Source organism: Hippopotamus amphibius, chromosome 12 (assembly GCF_030028045.1).
Source record: "Hippopotamus amphibius kiboko isolate mHipAmp2 chromosome 12, mHipAmp2.hap2, whole genome shotgun sequence".
NCBI classification, from domain to species: domain Eukaryota; kingdom Metazoa; phylum Chordata; class Mammalia; order Artiodactyla; family Hippopotamidae; genus Hippopotamus; species Hippopotamus amphibius.
In genome coordinates, this window is record NC_080197.1 from 30,251,799 (window position 1) to 30,271,603 (window position 19,805).

The 19,805-nt window shown below is 41.7% G+C and overlaps 1 protein-coding gene across 1 annotated transcript in view; it reads right to left on the minus strand.

Moving 5' to 3' along the window:
• Positions 1-13,936: 13,936 nt before the first annotated feature.
• The window catches only part of LOC130833194 (signal-regulatory protein beta-1-like), a 31,422-nt gene continuing 25,553 nt past the window's right edge, over positions 13,937-19,805 (minus strand). Inside the window, exons 4-5 of the mRNA XM_057702579.1 lie at positions 19,145-19,477; positions 13,937-14,043 (exon numbers count right to left, since the gene is read on the minus strand). Of these exons, the coding sequence (XP_057558562.1) occupies positions 13,937-14,043; positions 19,145-19,477 (440 nt within the window). The remainder of the gene's footprint in view (positions 14,044-19,144; positions 19,478-19,805) is intronic.

Here is a 19,805-nt window from a genome sequence, read left to right on the forward strand (position 1 = left end):
GGTTTATTTATCTCTGCTCTAATCTGCTCTAATCTTTTCATTCTCATCCTTCTGAGGTCTTTGTTCAAAACACAGGAGCACACTCATCTCAATGTATTTCACAATATTAGTTCAGAGGGTGGCAAGGGAAACGAAGCACTGGTCATCCCCAGAGAATAAAAGAAGAGCAGAGCTTGGAGTACAATTCTCAGAGCAGATCAGGGAAAGGTCACATGCCAGGAGAGTTATTAACCCCTCCTGGAGGGATTTTCTAAACAAGATCTGGAAGTGGGTGACACTCAAGACCATGTTTTCTAGTCTCATGATGCCCCAGAGCTGCTCCTGTCCATAGTAGGAGGACACAGCCACTCATTGACTTCCTGGAGGGGAAGCAAGGTCCCAGACTGAATTGTGGTTACCCCTCAGGTACCTGCCACCAGGACCTGGTCACATTCCAGTTGGAAATGGGTGCGTGGAATTGTGCCTGCTGTACAAGTTTCTGCTGGCCTAAGGATTCCTTTATTTTGGCCCAGTTGATATTGGGCATTTGGGGACAAACTTCACCCATGTGGAGACTTTTTTCTTGAAATCAAAAGCTATGCTGTAGCTACAAGTATCTGTTTCTGATATTCAGGGTCAGGAAATAGGTCATAATAGACACAATGCATGTTTCTGAGCCCAGGTTTGTCCTGAAATCTCAGAATGACTAGTCAGCTGTCCAGGGTTCAGTTTTCCAACTTTTTGGACCCTTCAGTGCACACTTGCCTTTTCCCTACCTCAACTGTTTTTGCTTGGGAGTGCACAATGGCTTATGTTCAGATTCTAGTGAAGCGGCCCATCACAGAAGGGCATAGTCTCTCAGCATGGCTTGACTAAGTATTAGACATAGGATTCCAGAATGAATAAGCAGAAGGGCCATCAGCAGGATGCCATCCTGTGGGGTTGTTTCTGAATGAAGGGGCACAGTACCCAGTATGTGGTAATGATTTAGTGCATATTGCAGATTCTTTAAAAATTTACTTCTGCAAGGCAAGGGATGCAGTTTCTCAGATTATTTTGACCATTCATAGACACATAAGTGTCTGGACCATATATATGGACATGTCAGGATGCCCCTTCATTAACTTCACACAGTAGCATTGTCACCATCTCATGTGACAGATCTTTGATGCAGATGGAATCAATCTGTTTGGTTGGTCATTGTGTTTTCCCCTTGGAATACTAGGGGGAATTGTCTTCCATTGAGACCATAAATTAATTTTCTTCTGGCCCAGTCCCCATGGACCACTAGACAGGCCCTTCTGGGGACAGAGAAGACATGTTGCAGCTCAGTGTTACATCATCTCCAGCCTTGACTGACACAGAGCTCTCAGCTTGGTTCACATGGAACTGTTCACCTGAAGCTCCTGTAACAAATGTCACAGCATCGCTCATGTTGCTTGTCTTGGCCCAAGATGGTCTGAGGTTCTGGCATAGATCAAAGAGAGGTCTCATTAGAGCTCCTTTCAGCTGTGTGTACTGGCACCAAAATATTAAAAGTATAAATGTGGCTGCCATATGGATTAGGAGAAGGAGACCAATGCACAGAAAGGAGGATGGCACCTTCCTTCTGCCTCAGGATGTGAGCATGGCCTGGAGCACAGCAGGCACTTAAACAAACATATTTGCAATGAGGACAAATACATTTCTATTAAACAAGAAATGGCAAATAATTTTGTGTCAGATTTTTATTTACGTTCTGGAATCAGAGAACGCACCAAACTAGGCACACTGTCTTCAAAACTTCATAACGCACTGTGTTCAGAGAGTTACCTGGAGAAAGAGCCATCTTCCATTTTCTGCAAGTTCCTTTGTGGTATAAAAGCCCACTCATTCACCTTCACCAAATAAAGGTTGAGACTTGCATTCTCCATGAACTTGATATTTTTCCTGAGGGGTGAAAATTGGTTCTTAGAGTCAGACAAAATCTTAACGATCACAATGCTTCATGTGAATCCATGCTCCACCTTACCTACAAAATCTCCCTCCTCAGGCTTTAATTGCTCTTGGTATGTGCTCTTGGGTATTACACAAGCAGCACTGTCATTGAGTTTGTGAAAAGTACGGAGAAAAAAGATGGTGGTGAAGTAGAGGGACGTGGAATGCATCCCTCTCCGCAGATGCATTGGAAATGCACTGAAGGATGCAATAATTCCCACAGAGAACCAGCTGAACACCAGCAGACGGCCTCGGACACCAGAAAGGACTGCAAGGAGCCCAACATAACTGGTAGGGAGGCATCTACGAGGGCTAGAAGAGGGTGAAGCGGCGGAGCTGTGGCAGATGGGAGGGAGTGAAAAACATATGGAGGGTCCGCACCGCAGCTTAGCATTCCCTGACCGAGATGTCGATCCACAGCTGAACAGAGGGTCCCGGAGCAGGAGCGTGGGAACTGGAGAGCTGGTTCAGTGTGAGAAACATTGTTGCCAGTAAGGTGACGGACCAAGAGGACAGGAGGGAAGAGGTCCACGATGAGGAGTGCCTTCCCCTGAGAGCTGCCCGGCCATGATGGCAGCTGGAGGCTGCAGGTTCAGGGGCTGGGGGGAGGAGCTGCACGAATAGCCTCTCTCTCTCTTTCGGCACCTCTGCAGCAGGCAGTGGAGAGACACCCCTGGGCCACCTAAGGCGCTCAGGGATAACAAGTATCCTCAGGCACTCGGGCAGCGGGGGGGCTGGATTAAAACCCCTTGGAACGCCGGCAGCAGGGAGGCTGCCGAGAAAAGAAAAAAGAACAACAACAACAACAAAAACCTGAGAGAGGCCCAACTCTAACACTTTCTGTTTACGCCTGAGCCACTGGCATCCCTCTGCAACAGGCACCTCCAAGTCTGACTGAAACAACAGTGTGCCACTGCTCACTCACTCCAAGGGGAAGGAGCCACTATTGTACCCTCTCCCTCCCCACACACCGATGCTTACAGATGAACAATAAAGGAACCTCTGCTGGTCACAGAATAATGCAAAAAAACCCAAGGTGAGGAGAAGGACACTTACAGCTGAGACTCTAAGGAAACAGAAATATTAGTATCAATTTCTATTGAACTGGTCCATTCTGGGATCAGTTCTGGATTTTTTTTCCTTTTTTTTTTTCTTTTTCTCTCTCTTTTTTTTCTTTATTAAATACAACCTTAGCCCTAAGGGATCTGCAAGTTTTATAACATAATTTTCTAATGATATTTTTTATTCTTTTTTTTTTTTTTTTTTTTTTTTGCCTTTTTGTATACTTCTATATCTAGCTAAGTTTTGGGTAGTACGGACAATATATCTCTCATACTTTCCTTTCATCCCTGTCTTTTATACATTTCTTTTCCTTTCTTTTTATTTGCATATTTCCAATCACACTACACTCTTCTGTTCCCCTTTCTTCCACTCATTTTAAGTTTATTTTATCTTAACATACTTATAAGCAACACTATCGATCTGCTCAGATTCCATGCTCTATTCTTCAGATGACGCACCGCCTTGGTATTTAATATTAGGTTTTTGTCTTTATCTTAGTTCTTAGTACAGTTGTCTAATTATATTCTGAGAATCTCCATTCTCTCTGGTGGTACTCTGGCTCTTTTCTATATTTGATCCTAGCTTACAAAATCTCCCTGGATTAATGTTAGTATGTGTAAGGTGTTATTTGTTTGCTTGTTCGCTTTTGCTTTTGTCTCTGATTTGTTCTGTTTCAGTTGTCAATTTCTGTTGGGTTTCTCTTTGAATATCTGATAGCACATGGGGGTTCTGACAGGTCTTTCTAGAGCGTTAAGTCCTAATGGATTCAGTAATCATGTGTCTTATACATGTATGTGTTTCCTAGACTTAGTATTTGTTTAATCCAATACTTGGACATTAGTCTGAGGCTTGGACAGTCTTCTATAGACACCTCTATCGCCAGGACAAGCAACCCCAAAAGTTTGGACAACCATGAGGAAACAAAGAAACACCATGCAGGCAAAGGAGCAGGAAACAAACCCACAAGACCAAAGAAATGAGGAGGAAATAGGAAAAATGCCTGAAAAAGAATTCAGAGTAATGATAGTAAAAATGGTACAAAATCTCAATAACATAATAGAGAAAGTACAAGAAACAGTTCATAAGAACTCAGAAAAACAAACAGCAATGGATAACAAAATAACTGAAATTAAGAATACTCTAGATGCTATAACCAGCAGAATGACTGAGGCAGAAGAACAAATAAGTGAGTTGGAAGATAGAATGGGGGAAATAAACGCCACAGAGCAGGAAAAAGAAAAAAGAATAAAAAGAATAGAAGACAGTCTCAGAGACCTCAGTGATAACATTAAGCATACCAACATTCAAATTATAGGCATCCCAGAAGAAGAAGAAAACAAGAAAGGGTCTGAGAAAATATTTGAAGAGGTTCTAGTGGAAAACTTCCCCAACATGGGAAAGGAAATAATGAACCAAGTCCAAGAAGCACAGAGAGTCCCATACAGAATAAACCCAAGGAGAAATACACCAAGACACATATTAATCAAACTAATGACAATTCAACACAAAGAAAAAATATTAAGAGCAGCAAGAGAAAAGCAACAAACAACATATAAGGGAAAACCCATAAGGATAACAGCTGACCTTTCTATAGAAACTCTGCAGGCCAGAAGGGAATGGCAGGATATACTGAAAGTCCTGAAAGAGAGAAACCTACAGCCAAGAATACTCTACCCAGCAAGAATCTCATCCAGATTTGAGGGAGACATCAAAAGCTTTCCAGACAAGCAAAAGTTAAGAGAATTCAGCACCACCAAACCAGCCTTACAACAAGTGCTAAAGGAACTTCTCTAAGGAGGAAACACAAGAAAAGGAAAACACCTACAAATACAAACCCAAAACAATTCAGAAAATGGTAATTGGAACACACATGTCAAGAATCACTTTAAATGTCAATGGATTAAATGCTCCAACCAAAAGACACAGACTGGCTGAATGGATACAAAAACAAGACCCTTCTATATGCTGCCTACAAGAAACCCACCTCAGACCAAAGGATACACATAGACTGAAAGTGAAGGGATGGAAAAAGATATTCCATGCAAATGGAAGTCAAAAGAAAGCTGGAGTAGCAATACTCATATCAGACAAATTAGACTTGAAAGTAAAGACTATTACAAGAGACAAGGAAGGATACTACATAATGATCAGGGGATCCATTCAAGAAGAACATATCACAATGGTAAATATCTATGCCCCCAATATAGGAGCACCTCAATACATAAGGCAAATGCTAACAGCTATAAAAGGGGACATCGACAGGAACACAATAATAGTGGGAGACTTGAACACCCCGCTTACATCAATGGACAGATCATCCAAACAGAAAATCAATAAAGACACACAAGCTTTAAATGACACATTAGACCATCTCGACTTCATTGATATTTATAGGACATTCCATCCAAAAACGACAGAATACACGTTCTTCTCAAGTGCACACGGAACATTTATCAGGATAGATCACATCTTGGGTCACAAATCAAACCTCAGCAAATTCAAGAAAATTGAAATCATATCAAGCATCTTCTCAGACCACAACGCCATGAGACTAGATATCAATTACAGGAAAAAAACTGCAAAAAATACAAACACATGGAGGCTAAACAATTCACTCTTAAGCAACCAAGAAATCACTAAAGAAATCAAAGAGGAAATCAAAAAATATCTAGAAACAAATGACAACGAAAACACAAGAACCCAAAACTTATGGGACACAGCAAAGGCAGTTCTAAGAGGGAAGTTTATAGCAATCCAGTCCTACCTTAAGAAACAAGAAAATGATCGAATAAACAACCTAACTTTACACCTAAAGCAACTAGAGAAAGAAGAACAAAGAAACCCCAAAGGGAGCAGAAGGAAAGAAATCATAAAGATCAGAGTAGAAATAAATGAAAAAGAAAGAAGGAAACCATAAGAAAATAAATAAAACTAAAAGCTGGTTCTTTGAGAAGATTAACAAAATTGATAAACCATTAGCCAGACACATCAAGAAAAAAAGGGAGAAGATGCAAATCAACAGAATTAGAAATGAAAAAGGAGAAGTCACAACGGACACCTCAGAAATACAAAACATCATGAGAGACTACTAAAGCAACTCTATGCCAATCAGTTGGATAACCTGGAAGAAATGGATACATTCTTAGAAAAATACAATCTTCCAAGACTGAACCAGGAAGAAATAGAAACCATGAACAGACCAATCACAAGTACAGAAATTGAGGCAGTGATTCAAAATCTCCCAACACACAAAAGCCCAGGACCAGATGGGTTCACGGGCGAATTCTATCAAACATTTCGAGAAGAGCTAACACCTTTCCTTCTCAAACTCTTCCAAAATATTGCAGAAGGCAGAATACTCCCAAACTCATTCTACGAGGCTACCATCACCCTGATACCAAAACCAGGCAAAGATGTCACAAAAAAAGAAAACTACAGACCAATATCACTGATGAATATAGAGGCAAAAATCCTTAACAAAATACTAGCTAACAGACTGCAACAGCACATTAAAAAAATCATCCACCATGATCAAGTGGGGTTTATCCCTGGGATGCAAGAATTCTTCAATATATGCAAATCAATCAATGTGATACATCATATCAACAAATTGAAGGATAAAAACCATATGATCATCTCAATAGATGCAGAAAAAGCTTTTGACAAAGTTCAACATCCATTTATGATAAAAGCTCTCCAGAAAATGGGCATAGAAGGAAATTACCTCAACATAATAAAAGCCATATATGAAAAACCAAAAGCCAACATCATTCTCAATGGGGAAAAACTGGAAGAATTCCCTCTAAGAACAGGAACAAGACAAGGGTGTCCACTCTCACCACTGTTATTCAACATAGTTTTGGAAGTTTTAGCCACAGCAATCAGAGAAGAAAAAGAAATAAAAGGAATCCAAATTGGAAGAGAAGAAGTAAAAGTGTCACTCTTTGCAGATGACATGATATTATATATAGAAAACCCTAAAGACTCTACCAGAAAACTGCTAGCACTAATTGAGGAGTTTAGTAAAGAAGCAGGATACAAAATTAATGCACAGAAATCTCTTGCATTCCTATCCACTCACAACGGAAGAGCAGAAAGAGAAATTAAGGAAACTCTCCCATTCACCATAGCAACCAAAAGAGTAAAATACCTAGGAATAAACCTGCCTGAGGAGGCAAAAGATCTGTATGCAGAAAACTTTAAGATATTGCTGAAAGAAATCAAAGACGACACAAACAGATGGAGGGACATACCATGTTCCTGGATTGGAAGAATCAACATCGTGAAAATGACTGTACTACCCAAAGCAATTTACAGATTCAATGCAATCCCAATCAAATTACCAATGGCATTTTTCACAGAACTAGAACAAGAAATTTTACAATTTGTATGGAAATGCAAAAGACCCCGAATAGCAAAAGCAACCTTGAGAAGGAAAAATGGAGTTGGTGGAATCAGGCTTCCTGACTTCAAACTATACTACAAGGCCAGAATGATCAAGACAGTATGGTACTGGCAGAAAAATAGAAAGGAAGATCAATGGAATAGAATAGAGAACTCAGAAGTCAGCCCAAACACATATGGGCACCTGATCTTTGACAAAGGAGGCACGAATATACAATGGAAAAAAGACAGCCTCTTCAATACGTGGTGCTGGGAAAATTGGACAGCAATATGTAAAAGAATGAAATTAGAACACTTCCTAACACCATACACAAAAATAAACTCCAAATGGATTAAAGACCTACATGCAAGGCCAGACACTAGAAAACTCCTAGAGGAAAACATAGGCAGAACACTCTATGACATCCATCAAAGCAAGATCCTTTTGGACCCACCTCCTAGAATCATGGAAATCAAATCAAGAATAAACAAATGGAACCTCATGAAACTTAAAAGCTTTTGCACAGTGAAAGAAACCATAAACAAGACTAAAAGGAACCCTCAGAATGGGAAAAAATAATTGCCTATGAAACCACGGACAAAGGATTAACCTACAAGATATACAAGCAGCTTATGAAGCTCAATACCAAAAAAGCAAATAACCCAATCCACAAATGGGCAGAAGACCTAAATAGACATTTCTCCAAAGAAGACATACAGATGGCCAACAAACACATGAAAAGATGCTCAACCTCACTCATCATCAGAGAAATGCAAGTCAAAGCCACAATGAGGTATCACCTCACACTGATCAGAATGGCCATCATCACAAAATCTGGAAACCACAAATGTTGGAGAGGGTGTGGAGAAAAGGGAACTCTCCTGCACTGTTGGTGGGACTGTAAGTTGGTCCAGCCACTATGGAAAACAATTTGGAGGTTCCTTAAAAAACTACAAATAGAACTACCATATGATCCAGTAATCCCACTCCTGGGCATATACCCAAAGAAAACCATAATCCCAAAAGAAACTTGTACCATAATGTTTATTGCAACACTATTTACAATAGCCAGGACATGGAAGCAACCGAAATGCCCATCAACAGATGAATGGATAAAGAAGATGTGGCATATATATACAATGGAATATTACTCGGCTATAAAAAGGGATGAGATGGGGTTATATGTAATGAGGTGGATAGAACTACAGTCTGTCATACAGAGTGAAGTCAGTCAGAAAGAGAAAGACAAATATTGTATGCTAACTCACATATACGGAATCTAAAAATGGTACTGATGAACTCAGTGACAAGATCAAGGATGCAGATACAGAGAATGGACTGGAGAACTCGAGGTTTGGGAGGGGGCAGGGGGTGACGGGAAAGCTGAGATGAAGCGAGAGAGTAGCACAGACATATATATACTACCAACTGTAAAACAGATAGTCAGTGGGAAGTTCTTGTATAACAAAGGAAGTCCAACTCGAGGATGGAAGATGCCTTAGAGGACTGGGGTGGGGAGGGTGGGGGGGACTTGAGGCGGGGGGAGTCAAGGAAGGGAGGGAATACGGGGATATGTATATAAAACTGATGATTGAACTTGGTGTACCCCCAAAAAAATAAAAAAATAAAAGTACACAGAGTGTTTGCAAGGTGAGTTCTACAAACCTATGAAGAACTTTCTCCTGAAGGATTTCTCAGTCTTAGTTTATTTGTTTTCTATTGATGAATAACATATTACCACAAACATAATGGCGTTAAAAATGACAGGTTGTTTATTTCATAGCTTCTGTGAATCAGGAGTTCAGGCCCAGCTTAGCTGAGCTGTCATTCACAGAAATAAGATGATATGAAGACACAGGGGAATGCCATCTACAATCCAAGGAATGTTTGAGGTTACTAGAAGCTGGGAGAGAAGCTTGAAAGAGTCTCCCTGAAGTTCATAGCAGCTTTATTCATACTTGCAATAATTTGGAAGCAACCAAGATGACCTCTGGTAGGTGAACTGGTAAGGAAATTGGTAAATCCAGATAATCAAATATTATTCTGAACTAAAATGAAATAAGCTCTCAAGCCCTGACAAGATGTGGAGGTATCTTCAATGCTTATTAATAACTGAAAGGAAGCATGGACATGCTGCATGATTCCAACCATGTGACCTTCTGGGAAAGGGCTCCATCCTCATGACCTAATTCCTTCCCAAAGGCCCACCTGCAAATCCCATCACGTCAGAGATTAGATTGGAACATATGAACTTTGGAGGGACACAAACGTTCGGTCCATAAGAGGCTTCCTTACGTTCTGCATAAAGTTTTCGTTTGTTCCACGATCCCATTCAGGACACCACACACATTTACTTGTCGTGTCTCCTTAGGCTCCTCTCAGCTGTGACAGCTTCTCTGACTTTCCTTTGATGATTTTGAGAAATTTGATGAATATTGCTCAGATGTATTGCAGGATGTCCCTCTATTACAATTGTCTGATGCTTTTTGCATAGTCAAAATAGGGTTATGGGTTTGCGGGAAGAAGATTGAGAAGAAAAGCGCCATTTTCATCAAATCTGCATGATTTATGCCTATTGATGCTGATTTATGATTGTTGATGAAATGTTAATTACCTTGCTCACTTGTATGTGTCAGTTTCCCCAACTGTTTAGTTACCCATTTTTCGTCCTTCAATTCTGCCATCTTGGAAGAGATTCACCATGTGTACCTCATATTTCAGCAGTGAAGAACTGGGTTTCCCCTTCTTTAGAGTGATGTATCTACATAAATAATTGGGAAATTTCCTACATAAAAGGTTTTGTAAAATTCTCCTCCAGTTATTAATGTATTCAATTACTTATTTATATCACTATGGACTCACAGGTATTTATGTTATATGTTGGGTTATAATCTTAGTCTATTTGGGTCTATAACAAAATATCACAGCCTGGATGGCTTACAACAGACATATATTGCTCACAGTTCTGGAAGCTTGAATTTTGCAATCAGAGTGGCCATCTGAATGGGTGAGGGCCCTCTTCCGGATTGCAGATTTCTCATTGTATCCTCACAAGGCAGAAGGGGCTAGGGAGATGTTGGGGGTCCTTTTTACAAGGGTACAAATCCAATTCATGAAGAAAGTGCTCTTGTGAAGTAATCACATTGCAAATGCTGCAACTTCTGACATGGTCACCTTGGGCATTTGCATTCTAAAATGTGAATTTTGAGGGGACAGCATCATTCATAATATATATATTTCCAATACTTTATTTGTTGCTCAAATTGTTTCAGCTTTGTCCATTGGCACCTTCTTCAGTTGCTTTTCAGCCCTTTTGACAAACTCTAATCAATGTCAGTTTTTCCTTTCTTCTGTTTTATTTTCTTTGGTTTTTCACTTCCTTTCTTTCTGAAGGATAGTGAATTTTGGAGAGGATTTCAATGTACAAAGAAGGGAGATTAGCCTTTAATGAAAGGAGTTTAAAACACAAGTCAGGTGATTGAATTAGATACTTTTTATTTTGAAATCCGGCATCTAGTAAAAACTAATTCAATCACTTATTAAAATAAATGGTAATGGCCTAGTATGTGGCAGTCACTGTTCCGGCAACTGAGGATTCAGAGTTCCTTCTCATAGAACTGACCTCCTGTTTGAGGAAGAGACAGCACACATATCAGGGTTCATTTTCCCTGGTGCGTGAATTTCAGTTTAGTTAAATAACATCAGTGCCCCAACACACAGTTCAGACTTCAGTTGCCACAGGAAATTTACCACTGTGAACAATTGCATGAAGTACAACTTTGCTGCGAATTCTACTTCAGTCCACAAATCATGATATACTAGCAGATGCTTATCCTGATCACCAACCAATCATATCAGTTCTTTGAAAGTGATTGGTCACTGTGACTCTGTTACTCAGTTTAGGCACAGACAGCAAAATATGTAGCTGTATTGTCACCTTTCTCCTAGTGATGAACCCACATGACATTTACAAAATGAATCATTATGAAAGAGAAACAGCAGCAAAGATGAAAGTGCAATGGAGAGGCAAAAAATGAATGATGTCAGAGGTTATATTCAAACTGAATATAAATGGTGTACAGAAGAAATCGCTGACCATGGCAATAGTAACTTGATACTGTTAGAAAGATTCCAGATAGGCAGTCAGAAGAACTTCGTGAAGGCAAACTTACCACATAAGTGAGGAAAGTGGTGGTGGGAAAAAGAGTGACAATGTCCCAGAGGAAGTGACAGCAGAAACTACTTCTAATTAAAGGAAGTTTTGTAAAGATTTTACAACATTGAGGGTATAAGGCATAAAATGTCAGAAACTGACCCAAACTTAGCAAGGAGCATGATAATTCACAAAGTTGTGAAAAAGATGCTCTTATATTGTAAATTACACAAGAAGAAGGCCAGCACTGTTCAAACACTTCTGATAACTTTTTATAAAGAAATAAATTGCTTTAAATCTCAGTCTTTCTAATTTGTCAAACCACATGTTATTAGTTTTGCTATTTTTTCTCTATAAATTTGAAGCGGACAGTAAGAGAGTTTCTAATGTTTTGAAAGCAAATTTTAAAGATCACAGAACAAACATTATTTCTCCCATTGATTACTGTCCATGATTCAGTGTACACAGTAATTTTTTTTTGTCTTTCTCTACAATACATAGTGAGAACTGCCTATGTCAGATGGTAATAAGTGCTCAGGAAACAAATTAAGCACGTTAAGAGGTCATGGAATGCCAGGGTGAGAGAGGAATTGATATTTTATACAGGATGGTGTATGAACGGTGCCTTTGATAAAGTCACATCTGAGCAGATGCTGGAAAGAAGAGAGAGTTAACCATGCAGACACGTGGGGAGAGGAAGCAGAAGAGTGATAGGATCTGACTTATATTAGCAAACAATCACTGAGGCTGAAAAAGGAAAGCCAGTCAGAGATCATAGCAATTGTGCAGAAAGAGATGATGGTGGCTGGGACCAGGCAGTAGAAGTGGGTGTGAGAATGTGTAGATTATGGATACAACCCAGTGGTGTGCTGGAGGAGGCTTGGACAAGCTCATGAGTACCAGGATTTACATTTTCAGGAATTTTGAAAGCTAGCTGTTTAAATGTGGGTAACTTGAAAGTGACTACTTTGGGAGTATTTACACCAAGAAATTGTCAGGCTTTTCTTTCTCTCTTTCTTTCTTTCTTTATTTTTTTTACATTTGGAGAATCATTTGTTAAAGATTTACCACCTCACCACTGGACATAACCACTTTGAAGGCAGAATTGAATATGGGCTATAACAGAAAGAGAAATCAAGGATGACTCCAGGCTTCTGGACATGGTATGTTTACCGTGAGCAGCAAGGTTAGGAAGGATACAAGCTGATAGAAAAACTCCCCTTCCCATCACAGAGAGATGGGTTTGACAGCTCTAATTTCAAACTAATTTCTAGGTTTAACAAGCAGGCTATTTAGACAATGAGGGAGGAGAATAATTTTTTTAAAACAAAATTGGGGAATCATTTGTACTAAAGAAGAAATAGAGAACCTCAAAGGGTGGGGAGTAAGTGAATGCAGGAATCCAGAAGACACTAACTCCTTAGCATAGGGACATGTGTGTGTGGTTCATGGCCAGGTCCAAGGTGATGATGAGTGACATCCTGACGTGTTGATTTGACTTATTTCTCACATTCCAGGGGGACGTTGTGAGTCACTGTCCAGAGCTACTTCCAACTTCCCTGCCCAGGGCCACAAGTGAAGACCCAAATCAGGGGCCTCCAAGGACTAGAAGAAGTAGCTCAGGAGCAGCGGATATGTCTCCATGGAGGGGAGGGGAGGGTTTGGAGCAGAGTCGTGGAAGCCCCCAGCTGGGTCCTCCTCCTAGGCTGGGCCCCTCAGGGAGGGAAGGAGGCAGCAGAGACTATGGTGGCACCTGGCAGGGAGGAAGGAAGGACCTGTGGGAAACATGTTGATATTTCATTATCTGCTCACCACTCAGGAAATGTTCCCTGCATGCCTCCCACATACCCAGGGGTTCTCCTGCTGGGATGCCTGCCCTGAAATGATAGGCAGCCCCTGGGATAGGACTCTGTCCTCTGTCCCCTCAGCGTCCTCCCCAGGTCCTGATGCCCCTTCCCCAGCCCTTCCACTCTGGCACACGGAGGGTCAGAGCAGGACACTCCCTCAGAACAGCCAATCCAGGACGTCTCAACTTTACACTGAATTGTGGATTCCTTTTGCCTCAAGGAGCCCCACAGTTCAAGTGATCCAGAAACAGTCTCCACCTACTCAGGTGCTCCTCATTCAGCACTCTCTGCCCACGTCCTCCACAGAAACCTGAAAAGACAACCTTTGAGAACCCCTGATGCAGCCCACCTCCTATAGGACCTCACATTTCTCCTGGGAGTTGAGAACCTCTTAGAGGTTATTGAGGGAAGTGTGTTCCCGTCTCTTAACTCCACGTGGGCCCTGACCCTGTGGGGCCTGTTGGTTGGCCTCCCTACTGACCTGTGTCTTCTAGGACAGATCTTGTCCTGCCCTCCCTCCCACATATCTTACAGTCAGGCCCAATGCTTCCTGTGGACACAGATGACAGAGACACCGACCAGCAGCACAACCTTGGGGCCTAGGAGGAGAGCTGCCAGGAGAGGAGAAGACAGTTCTGGGCCTGGAAATCAAGAGACAGGAGACATCATTAGAGTGATCACACAGGAGCCAGTCCCACGGGCCTCCACTTACTTCATCTGAGGCCATCTGGGCCTGCAGCAATATGAGGCTTTGACCTACATCCTGTCCTGGGCTCAAGCTAGAGGGAGAAATCAGGGTATAAAGGTCATTCATTCTCACTCACTCTATTCCCGGCCTGCCTTGTCCTGTAAAAATGCCAGAGGTAAAAATAATTCTGAGACAGGTAATAGTCAGCAAATCCTAATGCATAATCTCTCACTAGGCTGCAATCCCATCCTCAACCAGCCACCAGGAAATTGCAGGAGAAAGAGACAAGGCAGATAAGACAGGAATCTAGAGTTATTTGTAAATACCACCACCAGTGTTACATTTCCCTAAGCTTTGAAAATATTGGAAAAGTGTCCTGCAGTGCAGTGCGCAGGGCAATAGGAAGGGCTTTCAATGTACACTTGACTTAAAAGCATAAGCACAGAATCCTCAGATCTGTTCATGTATTACCATACATGTCAAAAGGGGTGATCAGTAGTGATCAAGTTAAGCATCTTGAGATGGCACCTTATCTTGGATTTTCCAAGCAGAGCCCATGAAATCACAAAGATTCTTATAAGTAAAAGATGATGGCAGGGCAGTAGGAGAAGGAGAGTGACATTAGAAGCAGAGGTAAGAGAAATGCAGGGTCCTTTGCCAAGGAGTGTGGACACCTCTGGGAGCTGGAAAAGGCAAGGAAATGGATTCCCCTCCAGAACCTTCAGAAGGAACACAGCCCAGCCACCCATTGTAGACCTCTGACCTCTCCAACTGTATGATAATGCATGTGTCTTTTATTAAACACTAAACATGGTAATTATTTACAATGAGTATACGAACCTAATTAAGGAGGACAGATGTGAATAAATGGATAGGCACGATTTACACAGCAAAACTTCTTGTTAGAAGAGGCAGAAAGAAGGAAGAAATGCTGTTTGCCAATTAAGTGGTGAAGGGAAAAAGAAAAACGCAAGGGGAAGGGATTTAGGTTCCTGAAATACAGAGGAGAACCAAAAAATTAGAGGACTCAGAACCTTTCTCCCACTATCAAAACCAACCTACCTACTGGCACAAAAATACAAAGGAAGATCAATAGAACAGAATAGAGAACCCAGAGGTAAACCCAAGCATATATGGACACCTTATCTTTGACAAAGGAGGCACGAATATACAATGGAAAAATGACAGCCTGTTCAATAAGCGGTGCTGGGAACATTGGACAGCTACATGTAATAGAATGAAATTAGGACACTTCCTAACACCATATGCAAAAATAAACTCAAAATGGATTAAAGACCTAAATGCAAGGCCAGACACAATAAAACTTCTAGAGGGAAACATAGGCAGAACACTTTATGACATATATCAAAGCAAGATCCTTTTTGACCCACCTCCTAGAATCATGGAAATAAAATCAAGAATAAACAAATGGGACCTCATGAGACTTAAAAGATTTTGCACAGCCAAAGAAACCATAAACAAGAGAAGAAGACAACCCTCAGAATGGGAGAAAATACTTGCCAATGAAGCAACGGATAAAGGATTAATCTCCAAATATACAAACAGCTCATGCAGCTTAATACCAAAAAAGCCAATAACCCAATCCACAAATGGGCAGAAGACCTAAATAGACAGTTCTCCAAAGAAGACATACAGATGGCTAACAACCACATGAAAAGATGCTCAACCTCACTCATCATCAGAGAAATGCAAGTCAAAGCCACAATGAGGTATCACCTCACACCGGTCAGAATGGCCATCATCAAAAAATCTAGAAAAAGCTAAGGTTAGAGAGGGTGTGGAGAATAGGGGACCCTCCTGCACTGTTGGTGGGAATGTAAGTTGGTATAGCCACTATGGAAAACAGTTTGGAGGTACCTTAAAAAACTAAAAGTAGCTCTACCATATGACCCAGTAATCCCACTCCTGGGCATATACCCAGAGAAAACCATAATCCAAAAAGAAACATGGACCAGAATGTTCATTGCAGCACTATTTACAATAGCCAGGACACGGAAGCAAACTAAAGAACCATCAGCAGATTGATGGATAAAGATGTGGCACATATATACAATGTAATATTACTCAGCCACAAAAAGGAATGAAACTGAACTATATGAGGTGGATAGATCTAGAGTCTGTCATACTGAGTGAAGTAAGCCAGAAAGAGGAAAACAAATAGCGTATGCTAACTCATATATACGGAATCTACAAAAATGGTACTGATGGGCCCAGTTACAGGGTAAGAATAAGGATCCAGATACAGAGAATGAACTGGAGGACACAGGGTTGGGGGGTGGGGCGAAGGGGAAGCTGGGATGAAGTGAGAGAGTAGCATAGACATAGATACACTACCAACTGTAAAATAGATAGCTAGTGGGAAGTTGCTGTATAACAAAGGGAGATCAACTTGATGATGGGAGATGCCTTAGAAGGCCAGGACAGGGAGAGTGGGAGGGAGTCTCAGGAGGGAGGGGATATGGGGATATAGGTATAAATACAGCTGATTCACTTTAGTGTACCTCAAAAACTGGTACAAGATTGTAAAGGAATTATATTCCAATAAAGAGTTTAAAAAAATGAAAAGAAAAGAAAACTCAAAAACACTCCTTGGGGGAAAAAAGAAAAACCAACCTACCAACCAAAAACTCTGTTAACATATTGGATTATGCCATACTGAGAGAAAAGAGGTCCACTAGATTATAAGTATGGTAAAATACCCCAGGATCATTAAAGAAAAAGTAGTCTGATATACATCCTCACACCAGATCAACTGGACCCAGGACTGAGGTGGCTAGAGCCCTCCGACACACCAGGCAGCAGGGTCACATAGGTCGCCTTACACTTTGCTCAATGCCACAGCCTAGATGCCTCTGGAAACATTTTCAGCCATTGTACAGCAGCAGGCATGCTGGGTCAGGCACCCTGCAGCACCCAGACATAGCAGCCCTGGCCTGAGCCCCAGCAGGAGATGGAAGATTACAAAGTATTTCTGAGCCTCTCCAGACAAGATGGCATGAAATCTTCTCTCCCACTTACAATGTTCAGTACAATGTGAACCCTAGAAATAACACAAAGGACAAACATAGCAGGACTCTGAGGTGGAAGAGAAGGCAGACTAGCTAGAGACCTGAGTACTGGAGAAAGAATGCAGCAGTCAGGCACCCAGGTCCACTCTCCTAATTGCCCAAGTGCAGGAGACCCAAGTGTGGCACTAGAAAAAAGAAAAAGCCTAAATCAATAATCGAAGTTCCTGCCCCAAAAATTGAGAAAAGGAGGAGCAAAATAAACCCAAAGCAAGCAGAGGGAAGGAAATAATAAAGGAGAAAAATCCGTGAAATTATAAACAGAAAGAGTAGAGAAAAAAACTGAAACAGAAAGAGTGGGTTCTTTTAAAAGACCACTAAATTTGAAAATTTTCTAGTGCAACTGACAAAGAAAAAAGGAGGAATGACATACTTCCAGTATCAGAAATGAAACAGAGGACATCATTACAGACCCTGCAGACATCAAAAGGATAAGGGAATGGTATGAACAACTGTACAGGCAGAAATTTGACAACTTAGAGACAATGGAAAAAATATCTCAAATATCACAACCTATCACAGCTCATACAATATGAAATGAATAATCTGAGTAGTCTTAAACAATTCAAATTCTTTTTCAAAAAAAAAAAAAAAGATTCTCAAGGCTCGGGTGGTGTCATGGAAAAATTTTGCCAAGAACTTAACAGATGAATTGAAAACAATTTTGGTGCACAAAAACAACAATAAAAGATATTTTGGAAATTTTGAATTTCTACTCCATTTTAAATGATATTAGGGAATTATTATTGATTATATTAGTATGCACGGGTATTCCTTTTACAGAAAATCTATGGCCTTAACCATATGACCACACAATTGTGGACTCCATTGACAACTGGTTGTCCATGCAGGGCTAAGTTAAAATGCACACAATGTTGCAACTTCTCTACCCCTCTTGTTTAAGGGAAGTTGTTTGTTCTCCATGTCCTCTCTTTGGCTTCCAGGAGGCAGGGACACAGACACTCAGTGACCCAGCGTTGACCCAGCAGATGAGGACAGCATCATAGGCCATGTTGGAAGGAACGTGGGACTTTGAAATGTCTTCTGGAGTAAAGATTCCTGGAAACCTGACTCGACCCTCTCTTGATGTGACATGAGAACCTGCAAGACATGTTGTATTTAAAGAGAGGAGGACTGTTCTTGGGACATGCCCTTGGCACAATGCCCAGCTGAGGGGGACCCTGTCTCGAAGTAGCATGTATCTGTTGTACAGGCTGGTGGTTCCTTTCCTCAGGGCCTCAGATTCACCTTGATTAGTATAGCCCAATCACCTGGACTAAAGGAAACAAATCTTCAACAGCATCCCCCACCCATTGCTTCCTGAGTCCGTTCCGTAAACTCCAAATCCTCTGGCTGGTTGAAGCAGGAAGGGAGATCACGGCTGAACTGAGATCTGCATTGCGTCAATGTGCAGTGAGCTGTTGTGAGCATTGCTGGTCCACTGTCCCAAATCAGAGGACAAAGGAGCCCTGTGCACTGACCACTCATGGTCCTCTGGGTGCCTGGTCCAGACTCAAACTTCATGTCCTCAGGGCTCCCTTTCCAGAATTTCACAGAGAAGTAGGTGCCGAAGTCTACTGGGGTGAGGTTACTTACATGGATGGAAAAGTCCAGGCTGGAGAGAGACTAGGCAGAGCCTAGAAAGAACAAGGAGGTGGGAGGTGGGCGGTCAGGGAAGGATGGACATAATCACTGTTAGTTAAGAAAGCAAGAAGCAGGACACTGTGAACAGGATGATCCCCCTCCTTCCCTGCTTTCCTTCATGGATATTTATGTGAGATCGATAAAGAATATACCAGACTCTTACCACGAGTCATTCTTGGCGGTGTGGAATTTGCAAAAGGAAACTCACTTTAAAGTTCTATTTTAAATCTATTGGCTTCTAGATTGTTCTATAATAAGCATGAATTACTACCTTTAATATTAAAAAAAAAAAAAGAGCTGTGTGAGTTGGAGTGGAGGCCTCACCAGGGGGTTTATTGGTGGTGCCCTGGTCCTTCTGGGGAGCAGCGGGCTCCAGGGTATAGCTTTTGGTGACCGCCGGCTGCCCGTCATGCTCCACCTGGCAGGTGAGCAGCACGGCCTCCCTGTGGGCAGATGAGGTCACCAGGAGCCAGCTCGTCCAGTTAAAGGTCCCATCCTTGTTCTCTATGAGGGTCGAGGCTGTTTCTGTTCGGGACACTTTTCCGTTCTCGGTCCAAGTCAGCAGTAGGCGCTGAGGGTAGAACTTGTTCACGTGGCAGGAGATGTTCACTTGGTTCCCCGCTGTGGGGTGTCGGGTAACCTCCAAGGTGGGCGGAACTGAAACAGCACAGACAGAAGCTCTGACCTTATGGAACAGACAGCTCACAGGGGAGGGGCTGGATAACAGCTCCCAGCACAGCAAGGGAGTCACCCAGGACAGAGCCAGGCAGGCAGCAGGTGCTCAGACACGGAGGGTCTACTGCATATGAGTGAAATCACTAAGCGCACTGCAAAGCACACAGTAGGTGCTCAAAACCTCTTAGCTCCTATTTAGGGTTAAAATGTTTGCAATCAGCAAGATCAGCCCCTGGCATGCAGTGGGAACATAACAACTGTATCAAGATAAATGAAATCAGCACTCACATAAGGGCCTGGCTGGTAGTAG